At 43.7% G+C, this 15473-nt stretch overlaps 2 protein-coding genes across 2 annotated transcripts in view; both read right to left on the bottom strand.

Moving 5' to 3' along the window:
* LOC310993699 (scavenger receptor cysteine-rich type 1 protein M130-like) overlaps positions 1-15473 on the bottom strand; it is a 149963-nt gene that overhangs the window by 77905 nt on the left and 56585 nt on the right. Inside the window, exons 9-11 of the mRNA XM_083982132.1 lie at positions 15175-15456; positions 8875-9189; positions 8620-8785 (exon numbers count right to left, since the gene is read on the bottom strand). Coding sequence (XP_083838258.1) covers positions 8620-8785; positions 8875-9189; positions 15175-15456 — 763 coding nt within the window. The remainder of the gene's footprint in view (positions 1-8619; positions 8786-8874; positions 9190-15174; positions 15457-15473) is intronic.
* LOC310993784 (immunoglobulin superfamily member 1-like) lies at positions 1444-6348 on the bottom strand (the record flags this gene model as incomplete). Its single annotated transcript, XM_083982264.1, has 5 exons — positions 1444-2065; positions 2171-2268; positions 2828-3157; positions 4862-5191; positions 6342-6348. The coding sequence occupies 5 exons, from the start codon at positions 6346-6348 to the stop codon at positions 1946-1948; spliced, it is 885 nt and encodes a 294-aa protein (XP_083838390.1). The 3' UTR covers positions 1444-1945.

The following is a 15473-nucleotide window of genomic DNA, read 5'->3' as shown; positions in this document are numbered from 1 at the left end:
TAATAATTACAATGGACACATTCGGATGCAGAATGCTATCAGCACTTGTAGCAATAGAAAAATAGATAACAATCTGCATAGACAGATAGTTAGAGAGCAGGTAACAATGCTTTTACTTAAGACTTAAGCTTATAACAAATATATATTTATGTAAAATCATCAAATTAATGTAGATTAAACACAAAGGAAGTATTTAAATTCAATGACTATTTTAATGACTTTCTTTAAACTTCTTTAAACACAACACTTTTAAATGGTCCAAAACACACACTATGAAACATCCAGATACCTCCATACTGCTCGTCTGTACTGACCCAAGTGTCCTGAAGCCAAGACATGAAAAGCTGTTCGGAAAAAAATAATTTGATCTCTGTTTTCAGCCTTGTTGTGGCAGTAGCTCCCAGTGGCTCTGTTGATGTTTGTGCGCATGAGCGCAATTTGCTGCGAGATGTTTGTTCATCGTTGTTAGAGTGCCTATCGTTATAAACCGTGGATGTAAACACAGAAGAACATCTTTTATGACAGCAAATGTCGCACATGAGCACAAATATCAACAGAGCCACTGGGATCAAATAATTTTTTTCAGAACAACTTTTTCATGTGGCAGCTTCAGGACACTTGGGTCAGTAGGACGAGCAGTATGGAGGTATCTGGATGTTTCATAGTCTGTGTTTTGGACCATTCAAAAGTGAACTCTATGCGCCGCCATTATATGAAAATCCGTTGCCAGCCAGACCCCCCCTGGAACTCCTAAAGCATTTTGATGACGATGAAAGTTCTCCAAACCCTTCGTTGGCATGACGGTGAGTAGAAAATTGGTGAATTATTTATTTCGGGCCAAGTATCCCTTTAATTTTAAAAAATGTGTTAAATGTTTGAAATATTTGCAAAAATGAACATGTTAACTTTGACACACTAATGTTTATATTTTCTTATATATATTTATAGACAGTGAAGCATGAAGCAACGAGGTAGCTGTTATTAATGGCTAAATAAACTATTTACTATATCGCCGTTTAGACTAATCTGATGTTTGTAAAGTTTATAAAACCAATGATTGGACAAACATTACTATTTATGTGTGCACATTTTTGTAATTAGTCATGGTTATCATAGATTAGCCGGGCTAACGGTTAGCTACCTGTTTAACTTTAATAACTCAGTGACTCAATAAACGGTCCATAAAAAATAAAAATTCTCCAGTGGATATCTGAGTTCCAACATGACTGAGCTAACTGGAGTAGTTTCATGTCGTGTCCGACAACGGGAGGGTTTTAACAGCTGACGTCCTGCTGTTAGCTTAGCTACCGCCGTTAGCTTAGCTACCGTTAGCTGTCCCTGTCAGCTGCAGCCACTGATGCTTTCTAGACACCGTGATTCCCCCAAACTGAATAAATACAACACATAGCAAAACACACACACAGAAATAGTAATGTTTCTTCAATCATTTCAGATTTGTCTAAATTGTGAAAGGGCGTGAAAAATATGATATATAGCTAAACTCTCGTTCGTTACTATAGATCTCATTCTATGTGCAGGTTTTCTACCCGGAAGTAGAATGTAAACAACAAGGAGATTCGGTCTATAGTCAGGAATCATCAGGTGACTTGTATGTGACAGACGGTTCATACAGATTTCCTCTCTGCTCTGCCTCAGATTCAGAAAGTCCCAACAGTCCTGAAGATGATGATCCAAAATCCAGGTGTTTGCTCTTTGCCTTTGAAAGCATCGTCACTGTACTTTCAGTCTCTAAACCAAAAAAATACGTGTTGCAAAAACCTGTTGATCACATGAGAATGAGAGGAGAGATGAAACCACAGATGATTTCCTCCCGCAGGATCTCAGTGAAACTCTAAAGGGAACATCTGAGGGACGATGCTGCATCGTTGACTGAGCTGATGGACAGGTGTGTGGCAGCTGACGAGTCCGGATGTCAGACAAGTTGCTACTCTGCAGCCTGGACTCCTTCTTCTTCAGCTGGCCCTCCCTCAGCTGTGGAAAAACCCAGGTTGAAAGACTGTAGCTCTTTGGCCTCCTGTTGGCCCGGCTTCTGCCCCCTGGTGGCCTGGAGAGATGTGGCAGCACACAGACAAGAGACTTCAGTTCAACACACAGGAGCTGAGAGCTTCATGTCAGACAGAGCTCAGGTCAACAAAGGAGAGTCTGGTACCTTAAGGATGAGACAGATGACGGTGATGAGCAGCAGCAGCAGCAGACCAAGAGTCAGGACGACCAGTCTGATGATACGACCCGTTGGATCTGATGGATCTGATGAGACACATTCAGTCATCACGTTACATCACATGACATGAGTACAACAGCTTTCTTTAACCTGGCAAATCCAACCTGGTGCTACAATTTACTGATATTGTAGGTCTACTAGAATATATCTGAAGATTTTCTTTTGAATTGCTCCTGTTTTGCAGCAGCGATGAATGGGAGCAGACCGATCTTACGCTGTTTGGGCAGTTTACATCCCACAAATCGCTTTTTTCTTTTTCACAGACAGCGTCAGATGGCTGTTCAAACATGCACAGGGATTAACTCCAAGAAAGCCAACATTTCAGTAAACAGAGCTGCAATACAAAGTCTTGTGGGATGTAAACAGTACTATACAGAACTACTGCATAACAGTCTGAGACATTAAAAAGAAAATCTCCAGATTCATTCTTTTAGACCTAAAATATTAGGAAACTGTAGAACAAGGTAGAATTTGCCTGGAATTGTCCTTTAATCAGACCTCTGTGATGTGTCTGAAGTGACCTCAACATGTCTGAGTCAGTTCTTAGAGAATAAGCACAGACAGGTGAAATGTTCTTCAACTCACCTGAGACGGTGAGGGACAGTCGACGGCTCTCAGAGGAGAAGTGATGAGGAACAACGTAGAGGTGATAAACACAGCTGTAGATTCCTTGGTGGGCGGGCTCTGCAGCAGGAAACAGGAAGGAGGCGGAGTGATTGACAGCTGGCTGGGTGTAGTTGTCCGTTGTGTCTGAGGAGGTGAAGGTGAGCTGGAAGGAGCCTCCTGGGTACTGTGGCTGGATGGAGCAGCTGATGGTGAAGTTGGAGCCCATCAACACTCCTGAATAACCCTGCTGCTGGGCCTGGGAGACCCCGTACATGGAGGACACAGAGATGATTGGCTGGACCAGCAGGTCTGCAAACAGAGAGATGAAATCAGTTTCTAAAAGTACTCTAATCTTCACTGAAGAGATAACAAGACAATATGTATATTTTTGGGGGGCTTTTGCCTTTAATCAATAGTGTAGAGAGACAGGAAATGGGGAGGCAGAGAGAGGGGGAATGACATGCAGCAAAGGGCCGCCCGAGTCGGGATTCAATACGGGGCCGGCTGCAGTGAGGACTGCACATGCAGCACCGAGCTAAATGACGCACCTAACAAGACAATATTGATCTTAATAGGCTCTATGCCGAGGGTCACATGACCAAACCGGAAACCGGGTAACTCCACTTCCGCTGAGATTCTGACAAGCACAACGTGCGGTAAAAACGAATCAAACCCACTTCATTTTTCCACGATTTTGTTGTTGCTCTTCCCAGGATGGCACAACAACTTTTTTATTCACGATGCCTGCAGGAATTACCCAATCTGAGCATGTCCTACGTCCATCGAATCATAAAGCTCCTACCACGAAAATGGACAAGCTTAATGTTAATACTTGTGCTAATGCTAACTCTCGCTGTCTGTACTGCCAGGTTATAGACTACTTGTTCCCTGCAAATTCTCACGATTGATTACTGGCTGAGTTAATCTGTTTTTATGAGCCTGTCATCGGTTCACTGCTATTCCAACATGGAAATAAACATTAAGACTTCCACTGCTTATTTTCTTCATATGTAATGTAGCCTATAATGTAAAAAAACTCTTGTGGACATGGTAAAAAGGTTAAGAGCTCTAAAAAATGCCTTCTCTATATTTCTATATACTTTGCAATTACCAGTTTGAAAAAAAGATTACACAAAGGAATGAAATATGAAGTTTATTCAACAATGTCCATTGTTAACATAAAAAAAACATTTAATATACAACTTGTAACCTCCTTGTATGACGTCGGTCTGAAAGAAGTGCCGGCTGCAGACGGTGGTGCTCTTTTTTATTATGAAGTTTTTTCTTTTAATATTGTGAATCCACCTCTTTCTTTGGTCCACATCCTTGGGGAACGAATGTAAACTGACAGAGCTGTTGAATCTCCCTGACATAGGGCATTCAGGAACACAGCAAAAGCTGTGGTTGCTAGCACTTTGCCTTGGCTGGCACTTCACCTTCTTTTCCCTGTCTTTACTCGACATTTTTCAAACATAAAACATAAAAGCGATAAAAAACATTATACATTACATACAACATAAAAGAGACTATAACGTTCATAGGCATCATTTACGCTGGGGACGCTGGGGACATGTCCCCACCACTTTTTGTCAAGAACAATTTTGTCCCCACCACAATAGTGTTGTGTCGTTCGCGAGTGATTCGTTCGAAGGAACGAATTATTTAAGTGAACGTACTGACTAGAATCACTTCCTGACCTGATTCGTTCCTTTCTCAGTTCAGTAGTTGAGCTCAGCAGCGAGCGTGCAGGCCGACAGTGGAACTGCAATACAAAGTCTTGTGGGATGTAAACAGTACTATACAGAACTACTGCATAACAGTCTGAGACATTAAAAAGAAAATCTCCAGATTCATTCTTTTAGACCTAAAATATTAGGAAACTGTAGAACAAGGTAGAATTTGCCTGGAATTGTCCTTTAATCAGACCTCTGTGATGTGTCTGAAGTGACCTCAACATGTCTGAGTCAGTTCTTAGAGAATAAGCACAGACAGGTGAAATGTTCTTCAACTCACCTGAGACGGTGAGAGACAGTCGACGGCTCTCAGAGGAGAAGTGATGAGGAACAACGTAGAGGTGATAAACACAGCTGTAGATTCCTTGGTGGGCGGGCTCTGCAGCAGGAAACAGGAAGGAGGCGGAGTGATTGACAGCTGGCTGGGTGTAGTTGTCCGTTGTGTTGGAGGAGGTGAAGGTGAGCTGGAAGGAGCCTCCTGGGTACTGTGGCTGGATGGAGCAGCTGATGGTGAAGTTGGAGCCCATCAACATGCCTGAATAACCCTGCTGCTGGGCCTGGGAGACCCCGTACATGGAGGACACAGAGATGATTGGCTGGACCAGCAGGTCTGCAAACAGAGAGATGAAATCAGTTTCTAAAAGTACTCTAATCTTCACTGAAGAGATAACAAGACAATATGTATATTTTGGGGGGCTTTTGCCTTTAATCAATAGTGTAGAGAGACAGGAAATGGGGAGGCAGAGAGAGGGGGAATGACATGCAGCAAAGGGCCGCCCGAGTCGGGATTCAATACGGGGCCGGCTGCAGTGAGGACTGCACATGCAGCACCGAGCTAAATGACGCACCTAACAAGACAATATTGATCTTAATAGGCTCTATGCCGAGGGTCACATGACCAAACCGGAAACCGGGTAACTCCACTTCCGCTGAGATTCTGACAAGCACAACGCGCGGTAAAAACGAATCAAACCCACTTCATTTTTCCACGATTTTGTTGTTGCTCTTCCCAGGATGGCACAACAACTTTTTTATTCACGATGCCTGCAGGAATTACCCAATCTGAGCATGTCCGACGTCCATCGAATCATATCTAAAGCTCCTACCACGAAAATGGACAAGCTTAATGTTAATACTTGTGCTAATGCTAACTCTCGCTGTCTGTACTGCCAGGTTATAGACTACTTGTTCCCTGCAAATTCTCACGATTGATTACTGGCTGAGTTAATCTGTTTTTATGAGCCTGTCATCGGTTCACTGCTATTCCAACATGGAAATAAACATTAAGACTTCCACTGCTTATTTTCTTCATATGTAATGTAGCCTATAATGTAAAAAAACTCTTGTGGACATGGTAAAAAGGTTAAGAGCTCTAAAAAATGCCTTCTCTATATTTCTGTATACTTTGCAATTACCAGTTTGAAAAAAAGATTACACAAAGGAATGAAATATGAAGTTTATTCAACAATGTCCATTGTTAACATAAAAAAAACATTTAATATACAACTTGTAACCTCCTTGTATGACGTCGGTCTGAAGGAAGTGCCGGCTGCAGACGGTGGTGCTCTTTTTTATTATGAAGTTTTTTCTTTTAATATTGTGAATCCACCTCTTTCTTTGGTCCACATCCTTGGGGAACGAATGTAAACTGACAGAGCTGTTGAATCTCCCTGACATGGGGCATTCAGGAACACAGCAAAAGCTGTGGTTGCTAGCACTTTGCCTTGGCTGGCACTTCACCTTCTTTTCCCTGTCTTTACTCGACATTTTTCAAACATAAAACATAAAAGCGATAAAAAACATTATACATTACATACAACATAAAAGAGACTATAACGTTCATAGGCGTCATTTACGCTGGGGACGCTGGGGACATGTCCCCACCACTTTTTGTCAAGAACAATTTTGTCCCCACCACAAAATTAACTTAACATGATCCTAATGAAGAATGACGAAAAAACGTTGATAAACTATGACAAAATAGGCAGCCGAAACAGTGTGCACGGCGCAGAGCTTCTGCCGCGGAGCCAACTCACAACAATGTAGCTTCGATTAAAGAGTTCTCACAGCCCGGAGCGGCGCGCTGCGTGCGTCCTCGCAGGCGCTTCACACGGGGAGCTGCTTCTCCTGCTCTCTCCGCGCCTGTAAAACATAAACTCCACTCGTCTGTAGCCTACTCAGTTTTCCACACACACAGGTCTGTCTCTAGCTCTGTATGTATGGATGTGTATGTGTCTCGTGTGCAGACGCAACTGACAAATATTTATAGACGGACAAGCAACAACTTCATTACCGGTAATCATCATTTTATTTTGAAAATTAACCGGATTCTCTCGCCTTTTCTGTGCCCAACTTCCTGTCTGGTACGATCCGTCTATCCAGCTTGACAACGGCGCTCACGGCTTGCGTGAAAAATAGAACAGACGCCGAACTGAAGGGCGGCCTCCACGTGGGGTCGATTGTACCGGATGAGACAGCACCCGATATATATGCTTAATGTTTGGGTGCAAAGTCACAGTTAACGAAATCAACATAATCTGTCCCTTCAAAATAAAGTTTGTAACGTGTCTGTTCGGAGCAGCTGCTGACAGTGACAGTTCCTCATCACTAAACCTGAGCCACCATCCGATCCTTCCTCACCCACGTCGTGACGACGGGACAAATTGGACATATATTATTCTGTGTTTTTCCTCTCTATAACCGTCTCGTTTCAGTTTTTGCCGGTTGGCAATCATCTGGTGTGCACCCGCTGTTTCTCTGTTTCTCACTCACTCTCGATGCGCATAGATGTTATAAAAAAATAAAAAGGACCTACTGCAGTATAGTCTAACAATTCACGACCACAGCTGATCACCAGCTTGTCATGCCACACCTGTCACGTCTCTAAACACAACTACGGGCTTCTTCTTCTTTTCTTTTTTTTGTTTTTTTTGCTGCGGTCCGGCGGAGAATAATGGTCATATGTATGTATATATATGGTCATTGTCCCCACCACTTTTCAAAGTAAACTGACGCCCTTGATAACGTTATAACTACCTGTAGCAAAAGAATGCATAGAAGTAGCTGGCTGTGGTCGGTTTGATTTGTTTTTACCGCGCGTTGTGCTTGTCAGAATCTAAGCGGAAGTGGAGTTACCCGGTTTCCGGTTTGGTCATGTGACCCTCGGCATAGAGCCTATTTAGGGCTGCAACTAACAATTATTTTCATCATCAGTTAATCTGTCGATGATTTAAACAATTAACGATTAGTTGTTTTTGTCAATAAAATGTTAAAAAAATTTTGAAAAATAGAAATAAGTATTTCCCAAACCGCAAGATGACGTGTCCACAAACCAAAGAGATGCTCAGTTTGTTGTCGTAAAGAAACAAAGAAACCAGAAATATTCACATCAGTTATAATTAATTATTAAATTTTATTACTGTAATTTCCCATCAATGGGATCAATAAAGTGTCTATCAATCAATCAATAAATTAATACGAGGTAATGAGGTGCGCGAAAAAAAAAGCTCGTCGCACCAAATTTCCCTCTGTTGTATTTTTATTTAGATTTAATTAAATGTAGACCGTGTTGATTGAAGCTGCAGCCAACGTGTCTGGCTGTGGTAAATAATCCTCAGAATGGATTTCTCATGGCTCCGATCCCGTTCTTCCTTTGGAGTGAGCAGCGTGTCAGACACACAGCCAAAAAACATCCAGAGAGCATCGTGGTTCATCGATGAGTATGATTTATGGTCAGACAGGAAAATCAAAATAAGATGTAATATGATGCTTCTGGTGGAGAGACGATGTGTCTGTTCAGTCCAGTGATGCTGCATTAATTGGATGGACCAATTTATGATAAAGTTGTTCTACATCTTAGGTTCAGTGGAGACGACCGACTGTCACTGTAGTATACAGAAATATTACTAACTGAAGGACTCACCTGAACAGGTGATCTCCACGGTGGAGGAAGCTGATGATGAATGTGAACACTCCCTCAGGGTAGATCCAGACCGAACACAGTGAGTGTCGATCCCCCACACAGACCTCTCTGTGGACTCCTCTCTTCTTCTTATTGAAACAGCAGAGCCACAGTCCAGATCTCTACAGGCTACAGATGCTGCCTTCAGGTTCCAGTTCCAGCTGTCCACTGGTCTCCACTCTCCTTGTTTCATCTGCAGTTCACCTGCACAGCGACTGGCTCCTCCCACCAACCTGACAGGCTCTGAACACAGAGAAGAGAGTGAAGAGTAAAAGAAGTGAGTTTAATTAAAACAGAAATGAAGCAAATCCAACCTGTAGCTCCACTTGTACCTGAGCAGGTGAGTCCAACAGCTTTGCCAGGTGAGCAGCTGGTTCTAGTTGAGCCTGAGCTTCTACAGTCCAGGAGAGCTGACTCGTTGCCTCCACACTGGAACTCTTTGGTCCACATTGGAGCCTCCACTGCTCCATAGAGCGCCCCCTGGAGGACTGAAGGAGCCCCACAGCCAAGCTCCCTACAGACCACCTCTGCATCCTGCTGGTCAAAGTCATCTTCACACACTGAGGACCACCACTGGTCAGACTGGTTGGACTTGACCTCCAGTCTGCCTGAACACACACTGGTCCCATTCACCAGCCTGACAGGGTCTGCAGAGAGAGACACAACATAGACAGGACAGATTATGCACTGCTGATGTTTGTATCAAAAGAGTTCATATATCATGAAATATTAGAAAACAACACGGTGACGACAAGGTTGGCAGTAGATGTGTGTGTATATATATATATATATATATAGATATATATGTGTGTGTGTATATATATATATATATATATATACATACAAAGATTGAACAAAACAATAAATGATTGGCTCTGACCTCCCTCAAGCGAGCCCCTATAATGTGGACATAACACGGATACATAATATACATAATAGCCTATTTGTTTGAACCGATTGAATGGTTTGTAAAAAGAAAAAAAAAGACTAGGCAGATTGATACTGATAAATGCATACAAGATGTGTATCTTATCCATGTAACTGCAATAAGGTAACCGTATTTGTTTGTATTTGTCTGTCATAAACATCAATAAAAAATAAATAAAAATAAACCGATTGAATGAGGACCAATAAAACACAAAGGAGAATGGAACAAGGAACATTGCTGACCTCTCCTACAGAGGGAATACAGGCTCATTAAAGAAGACCTATGCAAGATTTTTCCCATGGCTATGCTACATTTTTACTGTACCTTGATTAAAAAGGTAAAAGGTATTAATTATATAATCGTTTGCATAACCCCTGTATATATACATATATATATATACTAGGGCCGGGACTCGATTAAAAAAATTAATCTAATTAGAGGCTTTGTAATTAATTAATTAATCGCATTTTAATCGCATATAAATATTTGACCTGAGAACAGTGAGAAGCATTTTTTTGTCACATGGATTTCAGTATACCATTGAATGACTGAATACATAAGCTTAAGCAAGGTGGTACTTAACCAAGACCAACAGACTAGGGATGCAAATTATCAATTAATTAATTAGCCTAATCGATATTTGATACATAAATGGTCTTTCCTGCCAATACACTATGATGATTACTGTAGTATTCAACTAGGCGACTTAAATCACAGTAGCAAACTGATTTGTTGAAGGGCGTCAGTTTACTTTGAAAAGTGGTGGGGACAATGATCAGAAGTAGCCCCCCCCCCCCCCCCCCCGCACCGTACCATCGCACCTGACAACGTCTCCCAGACGTAACCGTTCTCAACCAGACTCTGGTCTCCTATAGTGGACCGTCTGGCTCCAAGTTTAAGCAAATAAATGAGCAAAGACCCGACCAGGTCCGACCAGTGTTGAAGCCTGGACATGTTTTTTAATTAATTCTGCGCCGGACCGCGGCAAAAAAAAAAAAGAAGAAGCCCGTATAGTCCATGAGCCAAGACCCCAAAATTGGCCTCCCGCAATCGAACGGGTGGGCAATTTCTAGTTTGCTTTTTTGACTTGGTAGACATCTCTAGTGAACAGTTTGGCATGATAACCATTGCAAACAGGTAGCTTAGTGGTGGTTTTCATGTGTTGAATAGGTGGACCAGTAGAGTGGAAACTTGAAAACTGTGTATAGCGCTTGTTCAGTATTATGCTGTTTGTTGACCACCCAGGGTGCCTAAATCACTTCAAGGATGTTTTTCCCTTTTATCAAGACCCTACTGTAATAATAATAGACTCACCTCAGGAATATGTGAATGAAAATGTGATAAAAATTAGAATGTACACATGAAATGTTTTACTTTCATGCAATAACAAGAACAAACAAATATTTTTTTACACAATTAAAATCAACTAAAGAGCTTGCTCCTTCTGTCACAAATAATGTGGAGCATACTGCCAGTACAGTATTTCAAGTGTCCCTCTGTCAATGATCTACGCCTGGCCAACAGCCTGAATGAGTTCTACTGCCGCTTTGAAAGACAATGGGACAGACCTGATATCCCCCACACCTCCGACCACCAGCCATCGATCAGCAACAGCTCCTCCACACCTGGATCACCTATACAGCCCCACACCCCAGTGCCACCCTCCCCCACCCCTCTCACACCTCTCTCCATCATAGAAATCAAATCCAATCCAAAAGAAGGAGAGGTGAAGAGACTGTTTAAACTGAACCCCTGCAAAGCTGCAGGCCCAGACTCTAGCCGCTTTCCCACTAAAATTAGCGGGTTGACGCAGGTTTTTTAAACATTGGTCAACCTGCTAACAATCGGCATTTGGCTCCTTTCCCATGGCCAAAATGAGCCGGGTCTGTCTGTCTGACCCCCGCATAAACCAGTCGCCCCACTTTCATCTGAAGTGCGAGAAACACTGTGTCATGCCACGGCCGCCCGCCGCGGAGGACAGCAAGTTACGCCTTATGATGGACGTCCGCGGCACAACACGTCAGTTAAACAGACTGTCGCTGTGTCGCTTCTTTTTTTTCAATCTTTTTTGGTCAGTGTTCTTTGATCTTTTGATCAAATCCCAGTCTCAAATGCAAGTAGAGCTTTGTTTTGGTACGTGAGACAATGGCGTGGCATCATGTAACACCCAACGTCATCACGTAAATTAGCGGGTTGACCCGGGTCTGGCGTTCCCACTGCAAGCCAGTCAGAGCCGAGCCGATTGAAGGCGATTTTAATCCGCGTCACTTGCCGAGTCGTTTGACGCATGTCAGTGTACCCGATTGTTAGCGGGTTTAAACAGGTTTTTTGGCCAGTGGGAAAGGGGTATAAGTCTCCCCCTCCACCCTGAAGCACTGCGGCAATCAGCTGTCTCCGGTGTTCACACACATTTTTAACACCTCACTGGCGACCTGTCATGTGCCAGCTTGCTTCAAGGCCTCAGCCATTGTTCCTGTTCCCAAAAAAGACAAGGATCACAGGCCTTAATGACTACAGACCCGTTGCTCTTCTGTGGTCATGAAGACTTTTGAGCGCCTCGTCTTGACCCACCTTAAGGACATTACAGTTCAACTACAGAGCCAACAGATCTGTAGATGATGCTGTAAACATGGCCCTCCACTTCATCCTCCATCACCTGGACTCCCCAGGATCCTACGCCAGGATACAGTTTGTGGACTTCAGCTCTGCCTTCAATACGATCATCCCAGCTCTGCTCTGTGACAAGCTCTCCCAGCTTAATGTGCCTGACTCCATGTGCAGGTGGATTACGGACTTCCTGACTGACAGACGGTAGTTCGTGAGGCTGGGGAAGCATGTCTCTGACACCCGGACCATCAGCACTGAATCCCTCCAAGGCTGCGTCCTTTCTCCTCTGCTGTTCTCCCTGTACACCAACAGCTGCACATCTGGACACCAGTCTGTCAAGCTCCGGAAATTTGCTGACATCAGCCTCATCTCTGATGGGGACGAGTCGGCCTACAGGAGCAAGATGGACCGTCTGGTGTCATGGTGCAGCATGAACAACCTGGAGCTGAACGCTCTGAAGACAGTGGAGATGATGGTGGACTTCAGAAAGGACCCACCTGCCCTCCCCCTGTCATCCTCTGTGACTCTACAGTGACCCTGGTTGGGTCCTTCCGCTTCCTGGGCACCACCATCTCCCAGGAGGCGTGTCATTCACTCTGCAGCCTCCCATCTCTTCAAGAGCTGTACATCTCCAGGACCTGGAGACGTACAGTCAGAATTGCTGCTGACCCCTCTCACCCTGGACACAAACTCTTCCAGTCCCCCCCCTCTGGCAAAAGGCTCCGGTCCATCCGGACCAGGACCTCACGCCACAAGAACAGTTTCTTCCTTTCTGCAGTCAGCCTAATGAACAATGCCCCAGTTCCCCCTAAACAACCCTAAACCTATGGATGTAATATGCTATAATGTAAATGTCATCTTTACTCACTACATCTTAGCCTTCTTAACCTTGGATGATATAAACCATTAAAAATGTTACCTGTATAATGTGATTTCACAAAAGTCCTCTCTTACTTCCTGCTAACAGCAGTATTAAAGCCGGTTTTCCCCCTCGCTCACTCATGCACCCGGTGGAATTAGCGCCAACTAGTGGGGCAAACAAAAATTATCTGCAGGGCCTTTCTGCAACTGCAAAGGCGCTCTAAATCATCAGTAGTGGCACACAAATTGTGAAACGTGCAACATCGGAGAATGGCCACTATTAGTGTATGGCATTTTTATGGTCAAAATAGTGAATGCATGATAAATATTGTTAAGCTACTCTTGTGCAAAGGTTATCATACCAATTAATAATCTGGACATATATAGGAATAATAAAATAGCAACAAGAATTTGCCCACCCTTTCGATTGCGATTGGTGGTCTGGCTCATGGACTAGTAGTTGTGTACATAGAGACGTGACAGGTGTGGCACGCCAAGCTGGTGATCAGCTGTGGTCAGTGAATTGTTAGACTATACTACAGTAGGTCATTTCGATTTGCGCATCTGTGTTTTTTCCTTTTTATATTTTTTTTATAACATTTATATGCGCATCGAGAGCGAGTGAGCAAGCGCGAGATAAATAGCGGGTGCACACCAGATGATTGCCAACCGGCAAAAACTGAAACAACAAAGAGAGGAAAAACACAGAATATACAATAGGCCTATATGTCCAAAAGACTTTGTCCCGTCGTCACGACGTGAACGAGGGAGGATCTGATGGTGGCTCAGGTTTAGTGATGAGGAAACCGTCACTGCAGCTGCACATGTCCGCAGCTGCTCCAATAGACACGTCACTAACTTTATTTTGAAGGGACAGATTAGATGTTGATTTTGTTAACAGTGACTTTGGGTGCTGTCCGGTACAACTGACCTCCTCCCTCCTCCCTCCCCCAGCCCCCCTCCCCATGGTGCGGCTTGAAAACTCCTCTTTCTCCAAAGCGGGAGATGACAGAAAGAGCCTGAGAACTACTGTAACATCGAAGCTACATTGTTGCGAGTTATTGGCTCTGGCAGAAGCTCTGCGCCGTGCACACTGTTTCGGCTGCCTATTCTGTCATAGTTTATCAACGTTTTTTCGTCATTCTTCATTAGGATCATGTTAAGTTCATTTTGTGGTGGGGACAAAATTGTTCTTGACAAAAAGTGGTGGGGACATGTCCCCAGCATCCCCAGCGTAAATGACGCCTATCAGCCTGATGTAAACATTAATAAAACTCAGTAACCAATCACACAGGCAGCTCCATATTGTCCCTGTGTGATGTTCAGGGACAGGTCAGGACAGTCTGAAGACAGACAGCTCTGAGCTGAGGTTGAAGTCTTATGCACCGTGGACAGTGACAGGTCTGTAGCTACATCTTGACCACATATCAGCTGTTCAGCTGCAGCAGAGGAAACTCCGCTGTTCTCAGCTTCCCCGCGACGAGCGCTTTTTTTATTTTTAACTAAGCGACCGGCTAAACTACGGCAGGATACTGTAAACCAACGCGGATCAGGTGTGTTTATCAAACCTTGGTCGCTGTGCTGAGGCACCGGGTCGGTTTGAGCTGCCGTCAGGCTGCATTAAAACTCCTCAGGCAGCTCCGTGTCGGTGGCTTTTTGACTCGTTACTCACTGGTTTCTGTGTGTTAGCGATGGTACAGGCTGAGGCCAGTATACAACAGGTAACAGTGTTGTTGTCTCTTTTCACCTCCTCTCTCCCTTGCAGTGATCAGTGTCGGCGGCTTGTTAGATGATTGTGCTCCTAATCAGTACGCCTGAAACTCATCCAGTGAGAAACGTTCTGCGGTGCAAAACAAGTGCGATTAAAATGCGTTAATTTTTTTAACGCGTTAATTTTTGTGTAATTAATTAATCGTAATTAACGCGTTAAAGTCCCGGCCCTAATATATACTGTATATATCTCTTATGAAACATCTTGTTGATCAGTTGAATGGCATCAAAGTATGGAAGTTGATTTGTTGACTAAAGACGTTGCGATATTAAATGTCTTGTTTTCAGACCTTCATTCACTCACATACAAAAAGAACAGCACTTTGAGATTGCTTAGATGTAAAGCGCATTACAAATAAAATGTATTATTGTTATTATTTAACATGTCACTAAACGTTTCTGCACCACAACAAAGGAAGGAGACACTAAACCTGACTGTCACTGGTGATGTCACTGAAGGACTTACCTGAACAGGTGATCTCCACGGTGGAGGAAGAGGAAGTTGAATATGAACACTCCCTCAGGGTAAATCCAGACTGAACACAGTCAGTGTCGATCTCCCACACAGACCTCTCTGAGGACTCCTCTCTTCTTCTTGTTGAAACAGCAGAGCCACAGTCCAGATCTCTACAGGCTACAGATGCTTCCTTCAGGTTCCAGTGGCTGCCGTCCACTGGTCTCCACTCTCCTTGTTTCAGCTGCAGTTCACCTGCACAGCGACTGGCTCCTCCCACCAACCTGACAGACTCTGAACACAGAGAAGAG

Source organism: Trachurus trachurus, assembly GCF_905171665.1.
Source record: "Trachurus trachurus genome assembly, chromosome: 11".
Lineage (NCBI taxonomy): Eukaryota > Metazoa > Chordata > Actinopteri > Carangiformes > Carangidae > Trachurus > Trachurus trachurus.
This window is presented reverse-complemented; position numbering and strand designations above follow the sequence as displayed.